General features: G+C 40.2%; 1 protein-coding gene across 11 annotated transcripts in view; it reads left to right on the forward strand.

The window, feature by feature from the left end:
• The window catches only part of LOC105684176 (growth factor receptor-bound protein 14-like), a 174,866-nt gene that overhangs the window by 125,034 nt on the left and 25,538 nt on the right, over window positions 1-24,294 (forward strand). For all 11 annotated transcript variants that reach the window (XR_007276745.1, XM_025746568.2, XM_025746571.2 and 8 more), the window contains one exon: window positions 20,766-20,987. Coding sequence is in view for 10 of the 11 variants with exons in the window: in XM_025746568.2 (XP_025602353.2) it covers window positions 20,766-20,987 (222 nt within the window). In the remaining variant the exon portion in view is untranslated. The remainder of the gene's footprint in view (window positions 1-20,765; window positions 20,988-24,294) is intronic.

The following is a 24,294-nucleotide window of genomic DNA, read 5'->3' on the forward strand; positions in this document are numbered from 1 at the left end:
AAAAAAAAGTGAAAATGAATTCGACGTCTACTTTATAGCAGCCTTGTACATTTCCTGATGTAATTTTGTCGATACGTTGCTATATGACTATAAGCTCGGCAGCTACCGCGTTACGCGCTCTCAGAAGAGAAGAGGAAAAAAGTGGAGGGGAGCGATAAGAGGCAGGTATAAAGATCAGATCGGATCGATTTGCGGGATGAGGTGGGTGGAGGGGCAGGAGATATATTCGCTGTGATATTTTTATTTTAATTTGACTTATTTGATTTTTTATTTTTCTCTTTCGGAAATAAGTACGTAAGAAGAAATTCGAATACGTGTACGCATTTAGGTAATAAATTGTTGTATTACACATTTATTTTTCACGTAAAAAAAATTGGTGAAAAAAGAAATGTGAAGAGAAACCGCGAATTTGGTATTATCTTTGATAACTACTTATAAATTATGACGATTATTTTTGCTCGCCTCAAAGAAACGAAAAAAAAAAAACAGAATAAAAACGAAAATTAAATCAAATAAATGAATAGAAAATAAAAATCGACGATTATTCCTATACACCATCGGCTAGCCAAAGGCCTCCAAGAAGTCGCACCAGCGACTGAGGTCGCGGTAGGCAGGTTTTCAAGGTTTATCACCGGTATATAATTATATATATATATATATAGATTTTTTTTTCTCATATACTTACATGCGATACACACGACGTCAAACGTCGCGCACGTCGCGCTGCAGGGTTCGTCGTAGACGTCGTCGTCGGCTTTTTAGATGGGTATAGAATTCGCGAGAGCCGGTGCAGATTTATTTTTACACCGTGAATATCTTGCGGAGAGGAAGAAAAAGAAAAATAAGATGAGAAAAAGGTGAAAAACGAAAAAAAAATTACGATCGAGTTGAGAACGCTCGTAATTAACGTAATTAATATGGGATGAAAAAGAAGAGGAAGGAGGATGAAATGAAGCGAGGGTTTTTTCCTTTCCTATTTAAATTTTTTCCTCCCTCGACTCGATTTTCAATTTGCGACGAAATAAAGTCCGTACACGATTCATACGTAAAAAGAAAAATCCCTAACTTGATCGCGCTGTATTTTTCTGGGTGCATGTATAATTCAGCTTCTTTGATCATCCTAATTAATAGATCTCGTTGCGGTTCGCTCTGTCTATTTTCAATCGAAGAAATGGGTTACCCGTTCTGCATGGAGAAAGCTACAGGTATATTTGAAATTTTCTGATCAGTAATAATCGATGCCAGGTGTCTAGTCTCCGGTGTTACAATACGCATGTTATTACATTCTGAGTATAGATGAAAAAAAGAACTGTAAAAAAATTGATCTCGTGATATTTTCATATTTCTACATGCGGTTGTTACATTTAATTAAGCTTGCGAAATTATTGATTCGTTACACCCGGAGCCACGAGCGTTTATGGGGATTTTATATACCGCCCACGTTTTTCCATTACGCGAAAGAAACGTGGCGGCGGCGGCATATATAACGTATGCGATGTTAAAAAATGACCTACCTGCTTATCGTTAGCCTCGAAACTCGCTTTTCGTTTTTCTTTCTCCTTTTTACTATTTTTAAACAACTTTTGGCCAGGCCTCCTTCCTTGCATCCGTAATTCTTTAGCACAACGTCGATTCGTTAACCCGTCCCACCCTGGAACGGTGATTTTTTTGAATTCATTTATTATTTTTGTTTTAATGTTTTCGATTCTTTTTTTCTTTTTTTTTTTTTTCTTCTATTAAAATGAGAACCGACGCGACGTCGTGGCGGTGCAGGAATAATTTGTCCTCACATGCCCGCGAGTCACGCTGGCGCCAGCCTCGTGCGGGACATTTCGAGAGGAAACTCGAAAGTTATATGTACCGTTATAAGCAGCAAGAGAGCAACAAGCAACAAGCACGAGCACGAGCGAAAGAACGGGGCAATAAGCAACGTGTCCGTATCATAGCCATTGAATTTGCCCCTAAGGCGTTAGTGACGCAATCGTTTGCCGATCGACGACGTCCCAATGATACCGTGCCTATGCGGAATGGAGAATTCTATGCATCGAACATTTTTTTACTATCCATATCGAGGAATCGAAAAACTGACGAAACTTTGCGCCGCGCGATTCGGACCACCTTTCGATCCTCGCACCTTCGCTCTTTCGTTTCGGGGCAAATTCGGCTCGTGAATATGCGTACACGTGAGAAAATATATGCCGATAACGGTACGATTTAATTTTAATCCAATTCTTGATTTTTTTGACGTATAGTGAATAATATATCACATGCTTACCTACCCTTGTTATAGAGCTATTATTATGTTATAATAGCGAGATATGAAAGCGGCACGACTCCCAGATAAGGTTGCAAAACTAAAGAAAAAAAAAAAAAGAAAAGGTCTACGAATGAATAATAAAAAATGAAGAAAAGTGTGGAGAAAAAATATATGTATATTCAGGCGCAATGCCCTGATAACGTCGACCGACGTTGAAAGTTTATAATATATAATAATATATGGGAGTATTATATTATTATTTTAATACATGTTATATGTAAGCATTCTGCAGCGGCAGCAGCATTGGAGCAACGTCAGCGGTTAACACAACGTACATATTTGCTATAATTTTGTTCGCCATTATTCATTGCTCTTTTTCTCAACGTATCATATATTTTCTCTTCTCCTCTCAGTTCGTCTGGTTTTCTTTCTTTTTTTTTCCTCTTTTTTTCTGAAAATTTTTTTCACCTCCCTTACGCATTACGGATACTTGAAGATTTTTTTTACTTTCCGACGCGTACTCGTCATTCGATTAAACCAATTGATACAACGGCGGCTGCTGACCCAGTGAATTAGAATGCCGCTGACGTTCGCTCGTATAATATTTTTATTATAATATATGAGACCGAGTAAAAGAAGGAGAGAAAACGAGGCAAAAGAAATGATGTCGCGTGCGAAAAGCTCGTTTCTCTATGATAGGTACTTATAATAACGTCCGTGACCTACCCCAACCGTTAGGGACCTGGACGAAACGAAATAAACGTATAACATCGTAATGTTCTAACCTAACCTAACCTAGCACAACCTTTACTCGGTTGAGGCTTCTCATCCTAAACGTTTGCTTGCCTCCGAGCAGCCCCACCTCCTCACATCATCCCGTTCTTTGCTATAAACTGACTTTATTTATCGATTGATTATTTTTTCTATTTTTACCTCTCTCTTATTCACTGTGTATTCTTCACCGAAGGAGAAATTTTATACCCGATGATACGTGTCGAAGAAATAGGGAGAATTTTTCTCTTTGAAAACGTAAAAAAGGGCCGAAACGATCATTTATCATACGTTTATCTTTTGTATCATTTATTTTATTTTATTTTATTTTTTTTTTTCTTTTCGTTTCTTTATCCCCTTCCCCCCCACCAACCTTCGCGAGTATTGCTCTACACACAGTCGCGGCCGCTCACTTCCGTTCTCCATACGAAATATCGTTCTGCTTTTGCCGTTGCTGTTGATATTAGGCGAATAAAAGAAAGAAAAAAAAAGTAAAATGTAGGCCTGATGGCCTCGGGGAATCGGGTATATATAGGTATTTGTACAAACATATGTCATATTCCACATACGTGTAGAACTGTGATATTTTTTGTACGTACTGCACTACAGCGTCGTTGCGTGAATTGAAATTTTTTTTCGCTCGCGATAGAAAATAATCAAAAACCCCATAAAATCGACGGGAGGATGAAGATGAAGGGAGAAATGAATGAGAAATGAAAACAAAGTGAAGAAGTTGTTCGAATAAATCTCAGGATCAATTATAACGCTTGTAAATGATAGAAATTCTATTTTACACACGGATCGCAATGAGCAGACCGTAGGTCTCTGTGTGAGGTGAAACGGGACCGTTCAGTTTTCCATGTCACGTGTACAAACTGCATCTAACGTTATAAAATACCGGTATACCCGGTGTACGAATTAAACGTTCATCGAGAAAAAAAAAATTTGTAATAAATTCTTCCGGTAAATAAAAAAAAAATTTACGTATAAATATACATACAACTTTCGAACGATCACATGTAGAAACACAATCGACCGGGGGTGCGATGAATTTCTCATTTACTCAGCAGATTTATTAATCAGGCGCCGTGTTGTAGATACAGATGTATCGTATCGGTATATCCGAATGGTGTGTAATAATGATTTTAAACTACCTTATATATAAAATACAAGTGGATATTATGTATATCCGAGGAGTCCGCGAGAAGGCGACTTACGGAGCCCGCGCTCGCGCGCGTTCATAGAACCGTCGTGCTGGTCCTAACGTATGGCTTTACCTTTTTTTTTTTTCCCCTCTTTTATTTCTTTTTTTCTTCTTCTTTCGTCTCGGACTTAAATTATAGACAAGACTAGCCTTGAATAGAGGCATAGAAAGATGGTTACGTGTTTCCATATTGGGAAACAGATACGTTAGGTATATATATATATATATAACTATATCTATGTACACATACATTTGTACGTGTATATTCGTACGTAAGAGCGGAGGGAAGCGGGCGGGGATATATTCTCGGTCGGTTGTCTGTCTGTTAAGATTTTACTCGAACTCGTTCGTTGGCTGAATGCAGAGTGTGCCGCGCGCACGTATACTACCTATCCGTGTAATACAAAAATTCGTATAAACCTGAAGATGTTATACGATGGTCTTAGAAATAAATCTAACGCTCAAACGATCGTTGATGCGTGCGAAGAAAAAAATGAATTATAGTACCTCGTGATATTCTCGTGGGGCTTCTTTTTTTCTCTTATGTTTCGTTTATTTATCGATTTTTCTTCATTTTGTACACCCGGATTTGCGAGAGAAATATATGTATGTACCTTATACACACGTACGTTCCGTTTACACGGTGCAAGCGGAAGACAGGAGAAAAAAGAGAGGTAAAAGGGCAACGTTCACACGTGTCTGGATTTTTTCTTTCGCTTTTTTTCAAATTTATCAAACTTTTTTTTTTTCTCTTACTTCTCCTCATTTTTGAAATAACCCAGCCGATTGTAACGTAATGAGATGTAGGATGAGGGGAATCGAGGTGAACGTGTACGCGAACCGGTCAGATTTTTTTTCTGGATTTTGAAAAAGAAAAAAAATTTTTGAATAACTCGCTCGTCGGAACTTCTTATTTTCTGCGATGTATGTATTGTCTAGATAACGCGTACGGAGGTTATTTTAGTGTAAAGTGTTTGAAATACTGGAGAATTCTCCGTCGGTGTTGATGTTGGTGGTATGAGGGGACTTTCACTCCTTTTTCTTTTTTTTTTACCGCTGTCAAGAATTTTAATTCGAAATCTTGTACTACAGATGCTGCTGCAATTTAAAAGCAACGTGCTCCAGCTTCTTTTCTTACGCTTGAGAATTCTCGAGTGTTATGCGCAGGGGATCTTCGTATTTCTATATATATATATTTAAAACATTCTTAACTCAATTCCCGTTTATGTTTTTTCGCTTTTCTTCTCGAATTTTTGCTCGGAAATCTATCTTGGTAGTCTGGCCTATAACCGATCGCGATACCGTACAGTGATAATGATGATGACGATAATTAACCGATAAAAACTAACGACCGATTGAAAAAGCCTTGACACGAGAACCGTGTCAAGCAAATAGTAGAATAGAACATCAGGGGCATAATTACAGATATAAAACGTCATGATACGAAGAACACTCCACATTATACAGCCACACGACACGGTTTCAACTACGTCGACACGATGATTTTTTATTAAAATACGATTTCAACGTTCTCTTTTTTCTTCTTATGTACTTCGATCGTTTTTAAAAATACTCAATTTTTGCCCCAAAAATCGAAAAAATCTAAAGGGGTACCCCTTGGAAAATTTTTGATTTTGGGTGAAAAAAAAATATTTTATTTTATATGCTTTTCTTATGTATTTTGATCCCCGGAATCCGAATTCACGAGTTATATTAATCTATCTGTGAAATTGATCAAGTTATCGCCATTTTTGTGCTTTTTGGAGCAGAAAAATTGAGATATCTCGATGGGGAAAATTCGTAGCTCAATTTGACCAACGGAATCGTGTTTCTGAGGTCAAAATACATCGGAAAAGTGTCATTCGATCAATTTTAAAAAATAAAAAATTTTGCCCAAAATTTGAGATTTTTCCAAGGGGTACCCCTTACGATTTTTTCAAATTTTGGCCGAAAATTTTTATTTTTAAAAATCGATCGTATGGCACTTTTCTCATGTATTTCGACCTCGGGAATCCGAATCCGCAAGTGAAATTGATCCATCTACAAAATTAAACGAGTTATCGCCAATTTATCGATCCAAAAAATGGAAAATCAAGGATATCGCGAATTTTCCACTGTTCGGAGCAAAAAAAATGAAGATATTTCGACGAGAAAAGAATAAACAATATTCGATTAACATCGATGCATAAAATACGAAGGAATAAATGAGATAAAAAGAACCGTCGATAAATTACGAACGTCAGCGTGATTCTGCGATTTTTATTCGATTGGAATCCCCGAACTGCATGTATATACACGCGCCGATAAAAAATGTTGATAATTATCGTGAAATTATTGAACAAGATTCGGAAGACGAAGAAACCAAAAAAAAAAAAAAAAGAAAAAAGAAGAAGCAATGAACTTTGCCTTTGCGATTTTTCTGGTGAAATACTATAAATTCAGTGGATGTATACATCTACCCTCGCAACTACCTACCTACATAATTTATGGCAAGGCGTAGGTGAATTTTTTTTATATTTCATCGCTCACCTAGATTCTAAGTTATTTTGACCCTGAAAAACACCGACAGATGAGATCTCGAGGTTATCGACTCGTAAACGCACGTTTTTTTACACGTTTAATATACAACAAATCGGAATGTATTTAAACCTTTCTTTATACTCGTCCTTGCGCACCGTCGTCGCCCCCGAGCCTGTATGCCATCTGTTTCCTCAGGTGCAACGCGGTTCGGATAACGATTTTTTTTACGTATCGAATTACCCAACTAGAAGAAGGAATTAGTAGAGGCAAAAAAAAAGAAAAAAAATCATCAAATCCGCCAACTCTATAAATAAATGCGATCCACCTGAACTTGACTTACTACGTAAAATTTCGTTGTATTTATCGTTACAGTATCTCCGGAGACGTTATTCCGTTTCTTTTTTCTTCTATTTTCCTTGCCGGTGCCGTAAGGAAATCCGTGTGGTGGTTACCCAGTCAAAGTTCATACCCTTCATCACCTTTTCCGTCTAGACTTTACTCAGGCAAGTTATAAAACGCGACAGACACTCGTCATCCCGCGTTACATGACAAACACATTAGCAAATATATTCAACGGTGTTGCAGCGGCAGAGAGTCCACGGGGACAAATAAAGAATCAGTAAAAAATTATGCACGATTTGTATTCTCTCTTATATATTTTTTTTTCTCTTCTTTCTTCATCCTCCGCGACAAAATCTCCATTGAAATATTTTCGTCGTACGTACAACACCACCGCGTATATTCGCACGAGGTCGCGAGATGAAAGAGAAGGAAATTTCGGCGTGGACCGAAGTCGATGGTTTCGAGTGATTTCCTGCATTAAATTTTGGGGGCGAAAATCGGGACCCCTCGAGGTGACTGCAGCTTTCGTGCGTCGAAGATTTTTACTTACCGAGTTCAGTTCGCTTTGTCGATAAGACGAGGATTTATAAAGAGCTCGACCTCGACGGTTCAAAGCCGTTATAAAACGCATCGTATGTGTGCGCCGATATGGCAGTCGTTATTACGTACGTACGCGAACTCTATAAGAGAAAATAAGTAAGGGAGAAGTAACGAACAATAAATCTTAACGTCTTACGAGTTCGGCGCAGATGCGCGCGTGCATGGTGTGTCCCCCTTCTTATCGTTACAGTCTTCTTTGTCGTCCTTGGCGTTGAGCGGTTATAATGATATAAGTTGTGTGAAAAGTGCATTTACTGGTCACCATTAACGAGGGGTAGGAGGAAAAAAATGGGAAAAAAAGAAAAAAAAAAAAAAAGAAAGAAAATTGAATAACCCGACGCGATGCGCATCATAAAGAGCTCGGTTGATGCCGATGCTGATGCTGCATTTCTCACAATAGAGAAGGACGAGGAAAAAAAAGAAAATAGAAAAAAAGCGCCGTCTTATTCGATGCAGAAATATCGTACGTCCCATCGACGTCATCGGCGCGTACGAGGTGCAATGACTGCGGTATTCGAACTCTTGATTTTCTCTATGCTAAATCTATTTTCATTCCTTATTTTTCATCCTCTTCTGTCTATTGTGAAACTTGTTCGCGAGACGAACTGCAGGCAGCAGTTTTACTTGACGTCTGGATGTGCTGATGCTTTCGGTTTATGATCGCGTTATATCTTTCCAATCGCACACTTGCAACGTGTACGGTGATCTACATTACAAAGCTGACAGACGTAAAGTGCGATGATATTTTTCACCCGAACAACGCACATCCCATTGTTAGTCCTCGTACGAACGCTACGATGCAGACGCCGTTGCAGACGAATGAACGGAATGGAAAAAGATGGGTAGAAAAAAGACATCGGACCCGGTGAGAATAAGAAGGCAAAATTTTCAGACCGTCATCGAAATCCTCTGAAGATATTACGGACTCGTGGAACAATCGTTTCTGTGCAATATCTTCATTCGCACTTGTGGAAACGTTTATTTTTGCTTTTCTTTTTTTCTTTTTTCGTTAATTAAATTTTTCGCTTATTTTCATTTCCGAGCTGCATAACTACGGTCGAGATGATTTGGTTGCTGCTAATGCCGCTGCTACCGGTTTTTAGGTCTATTCGGTTCCGATCTATTTTCGCGTACACGAAACCATATACTTACATAACCACCGTGTCTATATTCCGAACGAAATGGAATTGTAACGGAACGCGCTTCGTTATATTCGTGCATCAATTCAACGGACCTTTGAAAATCGAATGACGTCCGCCATTTCGCAATTTTTTCAACGGAGATGATAAAAATCTGCAGGAGAATAAGTTTGTACGGGCGGAAAAAAAAAAAAAAAAAAAAAAAAACGAGATAAAGAAATAAAAAAAAACTACCTAGAACTATAAAAATACCGTAGGAAGATGATAGGTGGACTTGAGGGAGAGGATTCCGGGGATGGGAAAAATAAACCGGAGAAGCGCAAGAAGAAGGAGTAGTAGTTAACCGAGGAGCAACTTTCGGTAGAATAAAAGGAGATGATTCTATCATCTGCCTCCTCAATCTCGACCGCAACGTTTTGTGCAAGAACGGAACGGAACGTAACGCAACGGAGTTGCGTATAAGACGAGAAGAGAAAATAAGAAAAGTGCGGTAGATCGTTGGTTCGTGTAGCGCGCTCGGTTCAGTTCAGCTCGGACGGAGAGACCTACTTCGAGATTCTACTGCCCCATAAAACTTCCGAGATATTCTTTGCTCGTTTCATTTACGATTCCACTCGAGTATCTTTGTCCTGAATATGCAGATTGCATCTTCTCTCTCCTCCCTTAGCCATCTCCAATTTTTCTTCGTCGTCTTCTTCTTCTTCTTCTTCTTCTTCTTCTCCGTCCTCTTCTCGTTCTTTTTTTCTCCGCGCGGGATCAACGGCGAACAAACTTTTGAGAACAAACCGCTCTTTCACAATTACGATGTTAAATCCAGAGAAATAAATATACGGAGCGAAGAGCCGAAGAGAAGTTTTTACGCTCCTAAATTCGTACATTGATTTTTTTTTTTTTTTTTCTTCAACGGTAAACTACCACGTATCGCGTGTCTGGTGTTATAAGGTCGAATCCGCCAATTACGTGCGACCTTTAACCGCGCGAAAAGGCAAAAGGCCGTACAGTTCTTTTTTCGCGACTTTCGATCAAAGTATACCCCGCACAACGGGCATAGCTTTTGTCAGTCGAAGTCGATTAACGAGAACAATCGAAGGTGAAAATGAAAATTTTTGGAATTTTCTCAAAATTTTTCAAAGGATCCTTGTACCTTTACGTGTCACGCGCGAGCTAAGAGAACAGAAAAAAAATCAGCCCTGGATTTTTACCCGTAACCTACTTTTCGCCACACGCGGGACTTACTTCGAACTTTTCCGCGAGGAAATCTTTGCCTTTTTTCGACTGCAGCAGCATCAGCGGCAGCCTCGTCTCAGACGCCAAATAATAAATACGCCTCCCACGCACCCCGTAAAATGTATAAACGGTGAATATGCAGTCGCTAAATTTATAAATAGGGAATCGCCGAGGCGGGATATAGTGGCGCACGGTTCGCGCGATAGGAATACAGAGAGGCGAGGGAAACTATCCCCGTGTTGAATTCTGGATGCCGTTGGAAAGGGTTGGATATACTAAATCCAATAACTTTTCATACTCTTGCAGCCTGCTGCCGCTGCACGTGGCGAACTTTATTAACTGAACCGAACCGAGCGTCGTTAATCATTCCAGATATGATACACGCGTAGCAACCGACCCACACACGCGCACCACCTAGATAAATCCGTCGTAATCGTTTATATATCGTGGGAATATCACAAGCGAAACATGAAAGCCCTACGGGAAACGGTGCAGATGCAAGAAAATTCTCGTCCGAACAGCGGACGGGTTGGGCCTGACTCACAAACCGAAATGTGGATGATTTTTTTGCTTCGAAATCATTTTTTGAGCACGAAAAAATCCCTTGGCTATGAAAAAAATTCACTGCTACGAAATCCGTGAAATGAGGGGACAATCGTAAGACGACTCGCGACGACCGAAGACGATCCTAGTCTCGTTTTTCTTCTTCTTCTTCTTCTTCTTCTCTTCGCAACGTTATTTTCGCCGTACTTGAACGAGATCCAGGCCACGCGAGCCGCGTCTCTATCAGATATGTGCCTCGATGCTGCATGTACGAACTCGCGGTGTACATGTGCGCGTATATTTAGGTATAGGAACCCTGAATTCATCTGTACAAGTATAGTAAACTCTGTGTGTGTCTCTCATGTGGTGTACATCAAGCAGCGGAGCAAAGCGATGCGAACGTTGATGCCCCCGAGACATTACCCTTCCTTTTCTTTTTCTTTTTTTTTTTGCTTTCCTCTCTCCGTTCGTTCCGCGTTATTCGAATATCTCGAAAGAAAAGAAAAAAAAAAAAAACAAATAAGAAGAAGCGAGTAATAAAAACGAAAAATGGGAAGAAGGAAAGAAAAACGAGAAACGTCTACTGCTGACAAACGTATATTTGCTCGCGTCTTGCGGAGGCTCGTTACGTTTTCAATTCGTGATTATCGAATCGTCACCGGAACTGGACTTGCTTTTTTTCTTTTCACATCGTCGGTTATCCGTGCTCGAATTTTGTTCGTCCACAGCAACGGCGATGGTTTTGAACTTCGGAACGTCCGCTCGCGTTCCAACGACGAAGCGGAGTTCCGAAAAAATGAAAAACATTCGCGAAGCGGCGACAAGATTTTTTGTTAGAACGTTGCCAACGCCGTCGGGATAGCGAACGTGTTGTAAAACGATGCCAAATAATTTCCATTGAACGCGAAAATAGTGTGGAACTAATGGTGGTTACTCGAGGGCACACAATTAACTTGACACGAACTTCTCTCTCGTATGGTTGATGACTACGAGATTTCGAAGACTTTTGGTCAGTTTATTTAAAGCCACTTCGCGTACACCGACACAAAATTGACTAACCGCTATAAATATATGCGTAATGTACATGTGTATATGTATATATGCGCGTGTAAACGAAAGCGCAATGCACTCGCGGTATAATAAATATACCGAACCATAATCATTGGAACGAATTTCGTTGCAAATTTTTTCAGAGATTTTCGTTAGCTCGAAGCTTTTCGACGAGGCGTATTTTATTTTTCATTTCATTTTTTTTTTCTTTTTTTTTCCGTTGTTGTTGCGCCGGTTTTAGTTCACCTGGTCGGTTGGTTGGATCTTGTGTCCGCAGTTTTCTCGAGTCTGTACCAATCTAGCTATAATTATCAACTTGAACGTAATAAAAAGACGAGTTATAAATAACCCTGCCAGGCTCGCTAACGGGAACCTGAACAAACTCGGATCCAATTTAAACTTTTGACGCCCGAGGTTTCCCTTGGCGCCTTCAGTCTTCTTCCTCTTCTTCGCGCTCACCTATATCCTTATACCCCTTATCTCGAACTATATAACTATAGCTATAACTTCACACTCCACATCTCTTATATGTACTACCTATCCACCTCTACCTACCTACCTACCTACTACTTCCTTTTAACTTTACTCCGCAGTCACTTTTTTCTACTCTTATTTTTTCCCCTCATTCCTACCGGAGTAGGTATTTCAACTCTTCGAACCTTCGAAGAACAAACTCCTCTACCTTGTAACTTCCGTAGTTTTATGCACGTCCACTTCGTCTTCGTCTTCGCTCTTTGAATATTGTCTTCTTCGCGTTACCCCTCGGTCTCTCACGTACCGAGTACAAGCCGTCTACCTTCTCCACTCGGCCGCCCTTCTGCCGCGACGAAGAACAGAACCGCGCGCGTAGTTTCTTCGTTTTCTCGGCTGCCAGCGATGTTTTCGATACTTTACGGGCAAATTATGGCAAATTAACGAGCCTAAAGACACGTAAATCCCTCCCCGAGGTCTCCGCGCTGCTGTGACCTTTTTCCTTCGCGGTATTACATCTCGCCAATCTCTCTCCTTCTCTCCTTTTTCCTTTTTCTTTTTTTTGTTTTTTTTTCTTCTTCTCGCCTTCACGTACAGAAAACTTCTTTTCGAACTCGCGATGATATTCCCCCGCATATCGTGTCCAAGGACTATTCTTCTTCTCGTTCTCCTTTTTTTTTTTCCTCCCTTTTTTCATTCCGTTCCCGAAGTGGGACGAGACATGTTTTTTTTTTTTCTTTCTCTCGCCTCGATCATCGTCCGATCTGGTAGCGCGCTCGTTTAAAATTGTGCGACGATTACGAAATTTTTTGCTTGCGAAAAATTACGTACGAAAGAAGAAGTTGGTAAGCGGTAATTAATCAATTAATTATTGGTCACTGACTCCGAAATCTATTTTCTCCCGGTGGTACAAGTACACACGAATTTGCCTCGGCGATACCGTACACGGGTTGAGAACCTGTAGCAAAAACAGTCCAATTTGACCGACTTGTTCACGGCTCCGAGAGTTTCACTTACATTGAAACGAAAGAATGATCAAGAAACGACGAAGGCGTCGTAGCCAACTACATCGCGAAGTTATACATTTTACACACCCGTAACGGCTGTACCAATACACTTTTGATTTTCGTACGTATTATTTTCACGTACGTACGATAATAGGTGACTAGGCAATAGTCGGATTTGACCGACTGACTGACTGACTGACTGACTGACTTCAGACTCGAGTTTTGCTTGACTAACCGACTATGAACGATAACGAGTACTCTACTCCATATTACCACCCTTTCACCGGTTTTCTTCTTCGTTCCGTAACTAATTTTCAACGTGGCTAAAAACGAGACTTGAAAAAAAAAAAAAAAAAAACCACGAGATTATAGAACGCCGACGTAGGTATATCTCATTCTTCTTTTTTCGTTTGTTGTATTCATTTATTTGCAGCGCAAGGTACGCAGGTGTAATTCCGGATGATTCGAGTTCGGAATTGCGTTCGTTCGTTGCAGGTATAAAGTTGTTGATTCTCAGCGGACAAGTTGCGCCTTATACTCTACCGTCGAACGTCGCGTTAGCTCGGTTAATTTTCTCTTTTCGCTGTACTCTTGAAAATTTTCACTTTTATGCGCTATTTTTTTTTTTTTTTTCTTCTTCTTCTACTCCTTTCATCCGCGTTACATATACGACGAAGCGCGGAGCGAGCGAGGAATAATAAAATTATTTTACGACTACTAAAGACGAAGGCGGCGACGGTTTTTTTTTTTTTTTTTTAATTTCGTATTCTTTATTATCTCGAAAGTTTAATACGCGAAACGAGACTAAATGAAACTAAACCTGACCTGACTCAACTCTACTTATTATACTTGACTCATCACGGCTAAGCGGCGTATAGTGCGTGTATAGATATACCGCGCCTCGACTATTTCTACTTTGGCCGCGCTTTGTGACGTTCGTTAAAACCATTCGATACGGAATACATTTACTTTTTATTTAACGACTCGGATTGTTCCTGATTAATTTATGAGGAATAATCGACGCAAGGTTGTAACACAACGTGACACGATCTGCATGAAATTGTTGATTTTACGTGCGTAGCGTTGCAACTTGAATTACGGAGTGAAAGAAAAAAGAAAAATAAAATAAAATAAATATAAAAATGAAAATAAAATCAAACGCACCGGTGTGCGTGCGTGCGTGCGATATCGTAGTCGTCGTCGTCGCAGTCGTTTAGACCGAACGGGAACACTTGCGCGTTCGTTGAATAAAGTTTAACCGCAGCACCGCGACCGCCGCGGGTATAAGGAGAAGTTGCCGGTGCACACCGGAGTATTCTGGATCACTGACCTTAAATTGATTGATCGCGATTTAATTATATACCTACCTACTCTCTACTCTCACACTCTTCCAGAAACTTGTCGAGTATAGACGAAACTCTTCTACGAGCGACGACGTGCCTCGCAAGTAGTCTTCAAGGTTTCAACGACGCGACGAGAAGACCACTCGCCTATAATATTATATCTGTAGCTTCGATGCTTTTAACGAAAAAGCTGTACGTACGTCTACGCAGGGACATTAAAGAAGAGAGGACTACTTTTTATAGGGTCTAAATTGAGCTCTCTCATCCGACGATAATCATCTTAAATTCGACGCTCGAGGAAAGAAGAAGCTTACGAGACGCGTACTTTTTTTTTTTTTTTGACAATCATTATACAACGTACCGCGCGTAAAAGCTCGACGGGAGCAACAACAACGTTTTGGATATTTTTTCGAATTTTTAAACGAAACAATGGTTTTTGTAAATTATTATTCTACGACAAATTTTATCCGCGATTCCCGCGATAGTGCAGTGACGCCTTTCCGCTTTCCTCGTTACATCGGCGTCGCGTTATCGTATACTCGCGCACGAGCTTGCACCCACCGCCTTCGCGGTTCCCGCGCCCCTGCGATCCGGCTTATCGCTTTTTTCTTATCGTGAATTATATAGACTCTGCTCGTGATATTATATATATTTTTTTTCCCACCTATACACGTACTGTTACGTAGATTAGTTCCTCCTCTTCGTCGATCGTATCTTCGCCTCCGTCACGGCCGAAGCTACGGATATACAAATATTTAGTCACGCGTTTCTGTGCGCGGGCATCGGAAAAAAAAACAGAAAATTCGGAAAATTTTTCATCCACCGTGCGAACGAACGAAAGAAAAAAGAAAAAAAAAACAAAAAAAAGGGACGAACGCCAATCGTTGGGTGCACGCGGTGTAATAATTAAATTTTTCCGAGCCGACTGTACGTACGCGTTACGCAACACGTGTTTTCGGTGTCGGTAATCTGGTCGGAAGTTTCGGGGGATGAAAAAAGCGATAGACGGAAAAAAGAGAGAAAAAAAGGAATTTCGGACAAAGTCCCTGAAATCGAAAGTGCGAACTTGCAAATTTCATTAGTACAACAAATCCAATAGACTCGTCTACCGTCTAGCGCTGCACTGCTATGACCCGTGCACAACCAACCGACGACTGCTGCGGGGTTTCTTATTATCTGGATACACAGAGCCACGTATATCTGTGCACCATTGTGCCGTCGGATATATTTGTACTCTGAAAAGTTTTTTTTTTGTAAAACTATCACGCGCGGTGTAAATATATTGTACGCGCGATGTATCTACGTACAGGTATGATACCTGTGTATCTAGAAAAAAAAAAAAAAAAAAACAAGAAAAAATAGAGAGAAAACGAGGTGATAAAATGCAGCAACGTTGCGTACGCTGAAACCGAGTGCGCTGCACTTTGTGCCCGTGTCCGATGCACGGGGGACGTGTACGTCGTTTGGCGGGTGCAGCGGCGCAGCGTCACCGCAGATCGTCGTCGTCGTGGTCGTCGTCGTCTCATTCCGGGCAAGTGTCCGTCCGTCTGTTTGTCCGTTACGTCGGTCGGTCGGTCGGTCGTTCGGTCGGTCGGTCGCCTGTCCGCTGTCGTTGTCCTCGGTGAAGTGAAATTCTATTGTGCAAGGTTCGGAGTTTCTATTACACGCTATAACCCGCTTGTCTGTTCAGCGCCTTTTACGAGACGGCGAAGCGACCGCTGCAGGTTATACGATCTTCCGTACCCCGCCCGCGTTCCATTAATACGTATGATATTTCATTCGGTATTCGTAACGATTTTCAAATTCTCTCAAAGAGTCGATGGTAAGAATTGAAGTCTCGAATTTTCTTCTCTCTTCGTTTTCTTTTTTCTTTTTTTTTTTTGTCTCTTCAAATTATTCATCGGACAAAGAATGCACATCGGAGCTAGCGATATTTATATAATTCAGCGATTACTCGAAAGAATAAAATGAGGAAGTCGTTTGTATCCAACCAGGGATATTAGGTATACAGTGAGCAATTTTCAGCAACGAAGGTAACCAACTAACGACGCTCGGCCGCATTTTCTCCTCCACTTCCACCGGCGCCTTCCTCTCCACATTTCCGCTTTCCATTTCTTATTTTATTTGTTCCTCGTTTTTAATTTTGTTTCATCCATTTTTTTTTTTTTTTTCTTCTTCGTTCGCCATTTCCAACGTCGTTCATTTCACTTCGCGTAAGTCACATGGCTGAGATACAATCGCGTGTGAAACGTACGCGATTTTATTTCTCTGCAAAGTTTAGACCAGGTATAGGACGGTGTCTTTCTACTCTCGATGTAGTTCGCTTGTTCCGAAGTTCGGATTATAACGGTAATCATAGTAGGGTACGTTCGATTGTCAACGGACAAGACAAGACAACGTGCTTACTGACCTAGATTATAACTCGGATCGTGAGCGTATACATTTCGCATCAACGGAGTATCGTCATCGTAGTCATCGTCATTATCAAGCTGTATTATTTTATGTTACATCGTCATCGGCAACAGCGAGGGCAGAAGGAGCGTATAAGGTTCGATGGGATGATCCGTTGAAAGCGTTTGGCGACACGTCGATTTACAATTATTATCATCGTAATCGTTACAATCGTTTTACTGAACTTTGTAATTTCGACCTCGGGTTATCAGGTCTTGGTTAATAATTGATAATCCATCATACAACGATTCTATATCCATAGGAAAAAAATTTTTCATTCCAACCCCACTTACGATCACCGCATCGGGTTATGTATACTTCGCAAAGACACAAACACACACGATTTTCCTCATGAATTATAAATGAGAATATAAATTTAGCTCGAGACATATTTTCAAACTTTATTGTCATATGATAATAATGGCGTCATTTTGCTCATTTTTTCCCTCATAAATTCGCGACGATGATCGGTTGGTGATTTTCGAGTATTTCGGCACCTCCCCGCGTTTATATTTCGACTCCGAAAATATTACGCAGTGAATTCTGACATCAGGAAATTGCACGATGCGTATACCTGTAGGTGTACGTTATTCGAACCAAAATTGAAAAATAAAAGAAAAAAATACGATGCGACGATATATTTCGCGACTCTTGTATAATAATATTTAACATCGTACCTATTCGAATGAAATAAAAATTATTGTCGTCGTTGTCGTCGCGATACAACGATCGTCGAGGTCTTCCTTCGGTGTTATCCTTGATGCAATACATATGTACGCGATGTTATATAAAATATTTATAAATCATGTGTATAATATCGTCTTCGCAGCGGTCGACTTCCTTTTTGATCTTTTATTGGTCCTTGGTCTCGCACTTGTTCTTGGCCCGTGGCGCGCTGCAAAACGTCGCGCCACGTCGTACGATAAATATTTTAATTTCATTAATTTATTTCTATAAAGAAATGACGACTTCAGGACAACGATGTATATCGATCCGCTCGCAGTCCTTATCGTATTTTCCTTCGGATGATTAATTACGATGAAATTTCTGAATGATATTCAGAATTCGATTTGCGAACGATCGATGGTGAACTGCATTACATCAAGGGGCGTACGGTTTTTATCGTTCTGGTACGGTTCGCTATTTATTACGTTGATGAATTATCTGCTGCGATCATCTCGTGAAGATAAAACATCATAAATTCATACAAACTATAAGTTGAATTTTATTCTCTCAATATTTCCCACGACGCGTCATTACACTTAACAATGTACACGTTGCACACCTCCGCCCAAAAATATACCTACCCATCGATCAATTTTTTTTCTTCTATTTCTCATTTTATAAAAAATAGTGCAACATGCGGCGCGATAATTTAACACTAAAAGCTTTTTAAAGCTCAAGTTTTAGCGAGGGCACAATTTTTTTTTTTTTTTTTTATTTCTTTCTTCCTTTTGTTTCGCTCTCCATTCTTCGCGTTTTTTGATTTAAAACCGCGCGTATATAGGTATAACATAACGCATTTTGATGTTCTTATCCCGTGGCTCGATGAAGAACAACCAGAAAAGGAGGAAAAAAAATGAGAAGAAGAAAAAAGAATCACCATTTGGCAACAAAGAGCTTCATCTCGTCGAAGCGAGGCTGAAAAGAATGGCGTGGGCGGGGAGGAGGGAATCGCGCTTTGAGAAAAAGAGGAGAGAGAGAGAAAGAGTAAAAAAAAAAACAAACAAAAAGTAAAAGTAGAAGTCGCAAAAAAATATACGAGTCGCGAGAGACCTGTACACGGGGGGGTTAAACGGTTCGTCGATCAATCGAAGGGATTGACTTTCGAAATTATCGTCTCTCATTTCTTCCGATCGCCACGAAAAGGATGATGTAAAATAAAGTGAAATAAAACGAATGGACAAATAGAGTGACAAATGTTCCAATGGCATGCTTCCAATTCCAAAATTTATATCACGATTTACCTCTCTAAATTGTTTCGATTCAATTTATAACAAATACGTCCACTTTATTGTAGTTGACAATCTGTACATAGTCCATATATCCTTTGGCGGGTACACATACCTCTGAGAATTTGGATTTTATATTTATACGTACAGGTGGAATTTTTATTTCCTTCGTTCGCCCCGATCGTTATAATCGTTGAATTATAAAGCTTGTTCCTTCGCTCGCAAAAGTTATGCGGCTGTGGTTGGTTAATACGTTGAACTTGTTTTAAGACTACGAATAATAATTTTATACAAATTATGTGTAGGCATATACTCGCCGGTATGCTGCAGATGAAATCCTTTTTTATCTCACCGAACGAACGACGTTCGCGAAACAAGAAAAAAAAAAAAAAAAATGATTCAAAAAATCAAATTAAAGAAAAACAAAAAGAACAGAAATCAAATATTTCTTCTGAAAATACATTTGGTGTAAAGTTATGCTGTATATTCTTTGGAAAGATCGTAATTTTTCATTTCAATTTTTTTTTTCTTCCCGGTCACTCACATTTCGCTACACACCCTCGCCTGCACGCGTTGTAATGTCGCCATCTATACATACCGTTTCGAGAAAAAAATTTATTCGAAATATTTGCAATTCTATTACACTGCGTTAGTATATATTTATTTTCGATAAGATTGTAATCGAGTTATATATGGTAAAAAAAAGGAGCGAAATAAAAAATTGAATCCAATGATGGCAAAAAAAAAAAAATCACGATATATTTGCGTTTTTCTATAATTAATCAAGAGTCCCGCGGCGATGTATTGTATACGAGAGAAGTGTTGATAAGTATCTTGAATAAGATTCAATTCAATTCAATTTTTTTCGATTTGCACTAAACCAGCAAAAAATAAAAAATAAAAAGTAGAAAAATTCGACGTACAAATTATACTTGCAAGCCCATATACCAGGGAGCTATATAAGTGTATGTAAATGAATCTTGTTAATTTAATTATAGTCTCATTATCTTTGGCGTTTATTATACGGAATTTAAATAGCTGCGCCTTGAACATAATAAATAAGAAAGTAGGTATCATAGGCCGATTATACGCACCAGGCAAATATATAATATAATGGATTTTTCAATAAATCGGTTATATTTCTTATTTATTCTACCATAAAATTGACAAGGCGTTTTTGATTATTTCAACAAATTTTTTATTCATTTATTAAAGAAAAAAAAAAAAAGACCCGCGTTGGATAGAACCGCATAAAACTTAAATTTTCAATGTATGTGGTGTAAAAGACGAGAAATCTTGCGTATAGAACGGTGAGCTAAAGAATAAGGAGTAAGGTGAAATAATGATGATGATAATAATCGAGCGTCGCGGTGTCTGCGGAGCACACGGCGTCGTTTTATCTATCGGTGGACAGACATTCACCGTGCGTGTAGTAAGGAGGAGAGTACGGAGGGAGGGCCCGGCGTCGCGGCGTCGGTGTCGGTGTCGGCACGTGACTCGTGCAAAGTTACTTCTTGGGTTACGTGCGTAGAATTTCTCTCATTGTCAGCTAGCAAGAAATTTTCGTAGATATATACCTACCTCGTACACTGGGGCGTGACCTCGAGAAATAGGCACGGATTCTCATCGATATCGAATCTATAATGTCCGATCCTCTTTGCGCGGAGATATTCTTATCCGTTTTTTTTACATCCGATTGTTCAATTTTTTTTCACAAGGACGATAATTTTACAGGGGTTGAAAAAATCGATTGAAAATTTGATTTTCGTCAAATTTTTTCTCAGTCCCCGTCATTCTCCCTCCTTGTTTTTTCGAAGCAATTAAAATCGCGGTGATCGATTTGTCGATTGAATCTAACCACTTCTCGTTCTCTTGTCGATTGTTCCAGAATACCGATCAGCTGGAGGTGCTCGCACATCTGTCCGATTATCACGTTTACTGGACATTGAACGCCAGAAAACAATTCCGAGCACCAACGGAGTGGGGTATCTGTCTGAGGCCGTCGTCCAACGCTGAAACAGAAGATACCGTTGGGAGCGAACTCAGGTGCATAACCTTCGATAACGAGAAGGCACGCTCCTGTTGGATCATAGCCATGCGGCTCACCAAGGTAACAGCGTCGACATACCCCACGATATATTTCTCCATTCACTCATCCAGTTATCTAGTTGGTTATTCACCGAAGAGTTTTCCGGCTTCTCTTCCTATTGAATCTCATTTGATTTGTTTCTTTCTTTTATTTGTTTTATTTTATTTTTTATTTTTTTTGCTTCACCCCTTCTTCGTTCCGTCCGCGGTAACAATTGTACGTGTTTCTTATTCGTTCGAACAATCGCCGAAGAGGTAGAGACGCGGAAAAGTATCCGGATGGTATTCGTTGATCCCTTTTGTTCGAATCTGCGCTTATCTCATTCGGTTCGAGACCTCGTTCTTTTACTGTTTGGCGGATCGTCTTTTCCGCTTCTTCTTTTAGCCGGGCGCGGTTTCTCTTATTTTATTCCACTCTTTTCTTATCGTTTATAAACTTTTTTTCTTTTCCTTTTTTTTTCTCTCTCTTTCTCTTCTCACAAACTTAAACGTCGCTCGAGGGATATGGCCGTATCTTTTTCCACGCGTTGCACAAGGAGTCGAGAAAATTTCCCGACTCGAAACGACGCGGAGAGGAAGAAGAGAGGAGAAAAAATGAATATCGTTTCTTCCCTTCGATTAAAAGGAATAAAAAACTTAATTGGACTTTTTTGGTTCTTTAGAGAAATTGCATGCCCGTTCTATTATGCAACTCTCTCTTTAGGGCTGCCATTCTTTCGGCGAAGTGGCGGCTCAGACCACTCTCCGCTCTCTTCTCTCCAGTTTTTCAACCTCTAGAGCGAGGTATTCCACCCTCGGCCATCTCCCTTCGTTCCTCATTCCTCCGAACTTTTTTTCTTCCTTTCGTTTTTTTTTTCTTCTTTTTTTTCTTTCTTTTTTCTCTCTACTTTTCTTTACCCTTACCCTTCCGGCGTAGGTTGCAGCACATACTCGAAAGTTATTTGCCGCGCTTGCTGCCGTCGTTTCTTTGTGGGTATATACCTATATATTTATATCTACGCCTATACCCCTTCCACCTCGTTCGAAACTTCAAAGCCGAAAGCTGCAATGTCTAGGTTAGAGAGCAGCGCCTCTCTATCTTCTTTTGGCGTGTAGTAGTATTATGTACGTAGACCGAGTATAGTCATCACTTTATCTGCGCGTATATTATACCTACCAGCTCTTAACATTCCCCCATACTGCAGCCGGTGTATGAGGAGAGTTTGCGTTCGCACCGCTGCAGCAGCTTCTCCCACTTTCGTACTTCTATCATCTTTCGCTGCCTCCGCTACTTTGGCCCTCGGGCACGCGGGGTGTTGACGACGTCACCCTCCCCAAAACAGGATAGGCACTTGCCCGTTTTCTCGCGACTCTCCTTTTTTTTTTTCACTATTTCACTCTTTTTTTTTCATTCATTTCTCTCTCTCTCTCTCTTCACATCGGCTTTGTTGTGCAACTCTTTGATCCATTGCGGAAGCCAATCTCTACTCCAGACAATTTTACGCTTTCAAACCTTCTCTCAACGCTGCGTCATTTCTTTTCTTCCTTTCCATTTTTTTTTTTCTTTTTTTTTTCTAATCTTTATTTCTTATTCCTCTAGTTCTCTGGTCGTTCACGCTTTGCCTCGCAATTTTCTTTCCTTCAATTTCTTTTTCCATCCCCCCACCCCCCACCCCCCGTCGCCGCGTTTTTCTCTTCAACTTTGTTCTGCGGAAAATCGATCTCGCAGAAATCAAACAATTATATCGAATAACTATCGCGCCACCGAGGAAAGAACTCTCGTTGAAATTTTTCCGTTCTGCAAATCGGTTTATCGCATTCGACCGTGAAAGAAAATGGATATTTTTAAGTAAAAGAGAGCGAAAAAAGCAAAATAACCGAAAAGAAAGGAAAGTGAAATTTTTTTCCTTCGTTTCCTCGTAAGAATTTTTCTCCTTACTTTTCTCACAGTATCGGAGTACACGTCGAGCGATTGACAAAAGGAAATGATATCATCCCCTACTTCTAACTTTTTGTTGGTTTTTTTTTCTCGACACTCCTTGATGGGCTCAGATAAGGGCAGAGTTATTCGATTTTACTTTACATTTTGCCTCAAGATTTTCGCGGTAGAATTAACTTATACCAACTCGAAAAACCCACCCTTGCGTGTTTCGTGTTTCTCTTTTTTTTTTTCCCCCGTCTCTTCTCCTTCACGATTCTCCGCAGTTATATCTACCCATCATCAGCCAAGCTCCTTCCCGCGGATCGGGAAAATTAAATTTCCCAAAAATTCACCCTGCCACGGCGAGTTTTGCGGCGCGGATTAATTATCTCACGAGGATATAAACGTTAATTGACTCGGTACTCTGCTCGTAAAATTTGAAACCAAGAACGCAACACCCCACGGTAGAAGAGGGAGAGTAAAGAGAAAAGGGAAGAGGGGTGAAGAGCGACACGGAGGGATTACTCGCTGATGGACGAATAATAAGATAGGACGGTACGATGGGAACATGGAAAGGTCAAGGTCAGAACGCCAGCCAAGGTCAAGGTCAAGGACGAGGTCGAACTCGACGCGAAGATCAAAATCGAGACGAGATCAAAGGATCGATGAATATGAACCGCCCTAAATTCATTTTCCGAAGGATAACAAACCAAACGAACGGATGAAATAAAGAGAATAATGGAAATATATTCGCAATCCGTACGATCTTTTGATCCAAGACGATTACTTTTAGTCTGTCTTTATAATCAAATATCTCGAGAACAAATATCATATTCGGGTAGCGACAAAAAAAATTTGTGCAAAGGAGTTGTCGAGGGACGTCATGATAATGAAACGAATTTCTTTCTCCGACAAATAACAAAAGGGCAGAACATCGGGAAAAATTCAACGATCCGTTTTTTACTCAAATTGAAACGGTTTCCTTTTAATTTTGCCTCCTTCTTCTTCTTTGCCGTTGGAGTTTCATTAACAGTTATTGGCAGGATCCGTTATGCGGCTCACCCAAGTTCTCCTCTTTTTATCTTCAACAATTTTACTCTTATTAATTTTTCCGGGGACTCGGGGATTTTCTCGTTTTCGTTCTTTTCGCTTGTTTTTTTCTTTTTTTTTAGTTTTTTTTCAAGGGGGTTTCGTTTTTTTTCCTCCACGTCACGGTCGGGGGTAGCTCCTAATATCGCCTAGCATAGTTCAGCGGGGTGGCGCTGGTGCACGTGTAACCGGGTGACAGGGTGCTCGTTCTCTGGGTCGATATTCCAGGAGGTGGTTCGCATTTCCTCCCCTAGGACCTCCCGGTCGCGTCCCGGTCGTTCGGAACACACGCTCCTCTTTCTCCTCCCCGTTCTACCCCAAAACCCGCAAACTGACACTT

Source organism: Athalia rosae, chromosome 1 (genome assembly GCF_917208135.1).
Source record: "Athalia rosae chromosome 1, iyAthRosa1.1, whole genome shotgun sequence".
NCBI classification, from domain to species: Eukaryota; Metazoa; Arthropoda; class Insecta; order Hymenoptera; family Athaliidae; genus Athalia; species Athalia rosae.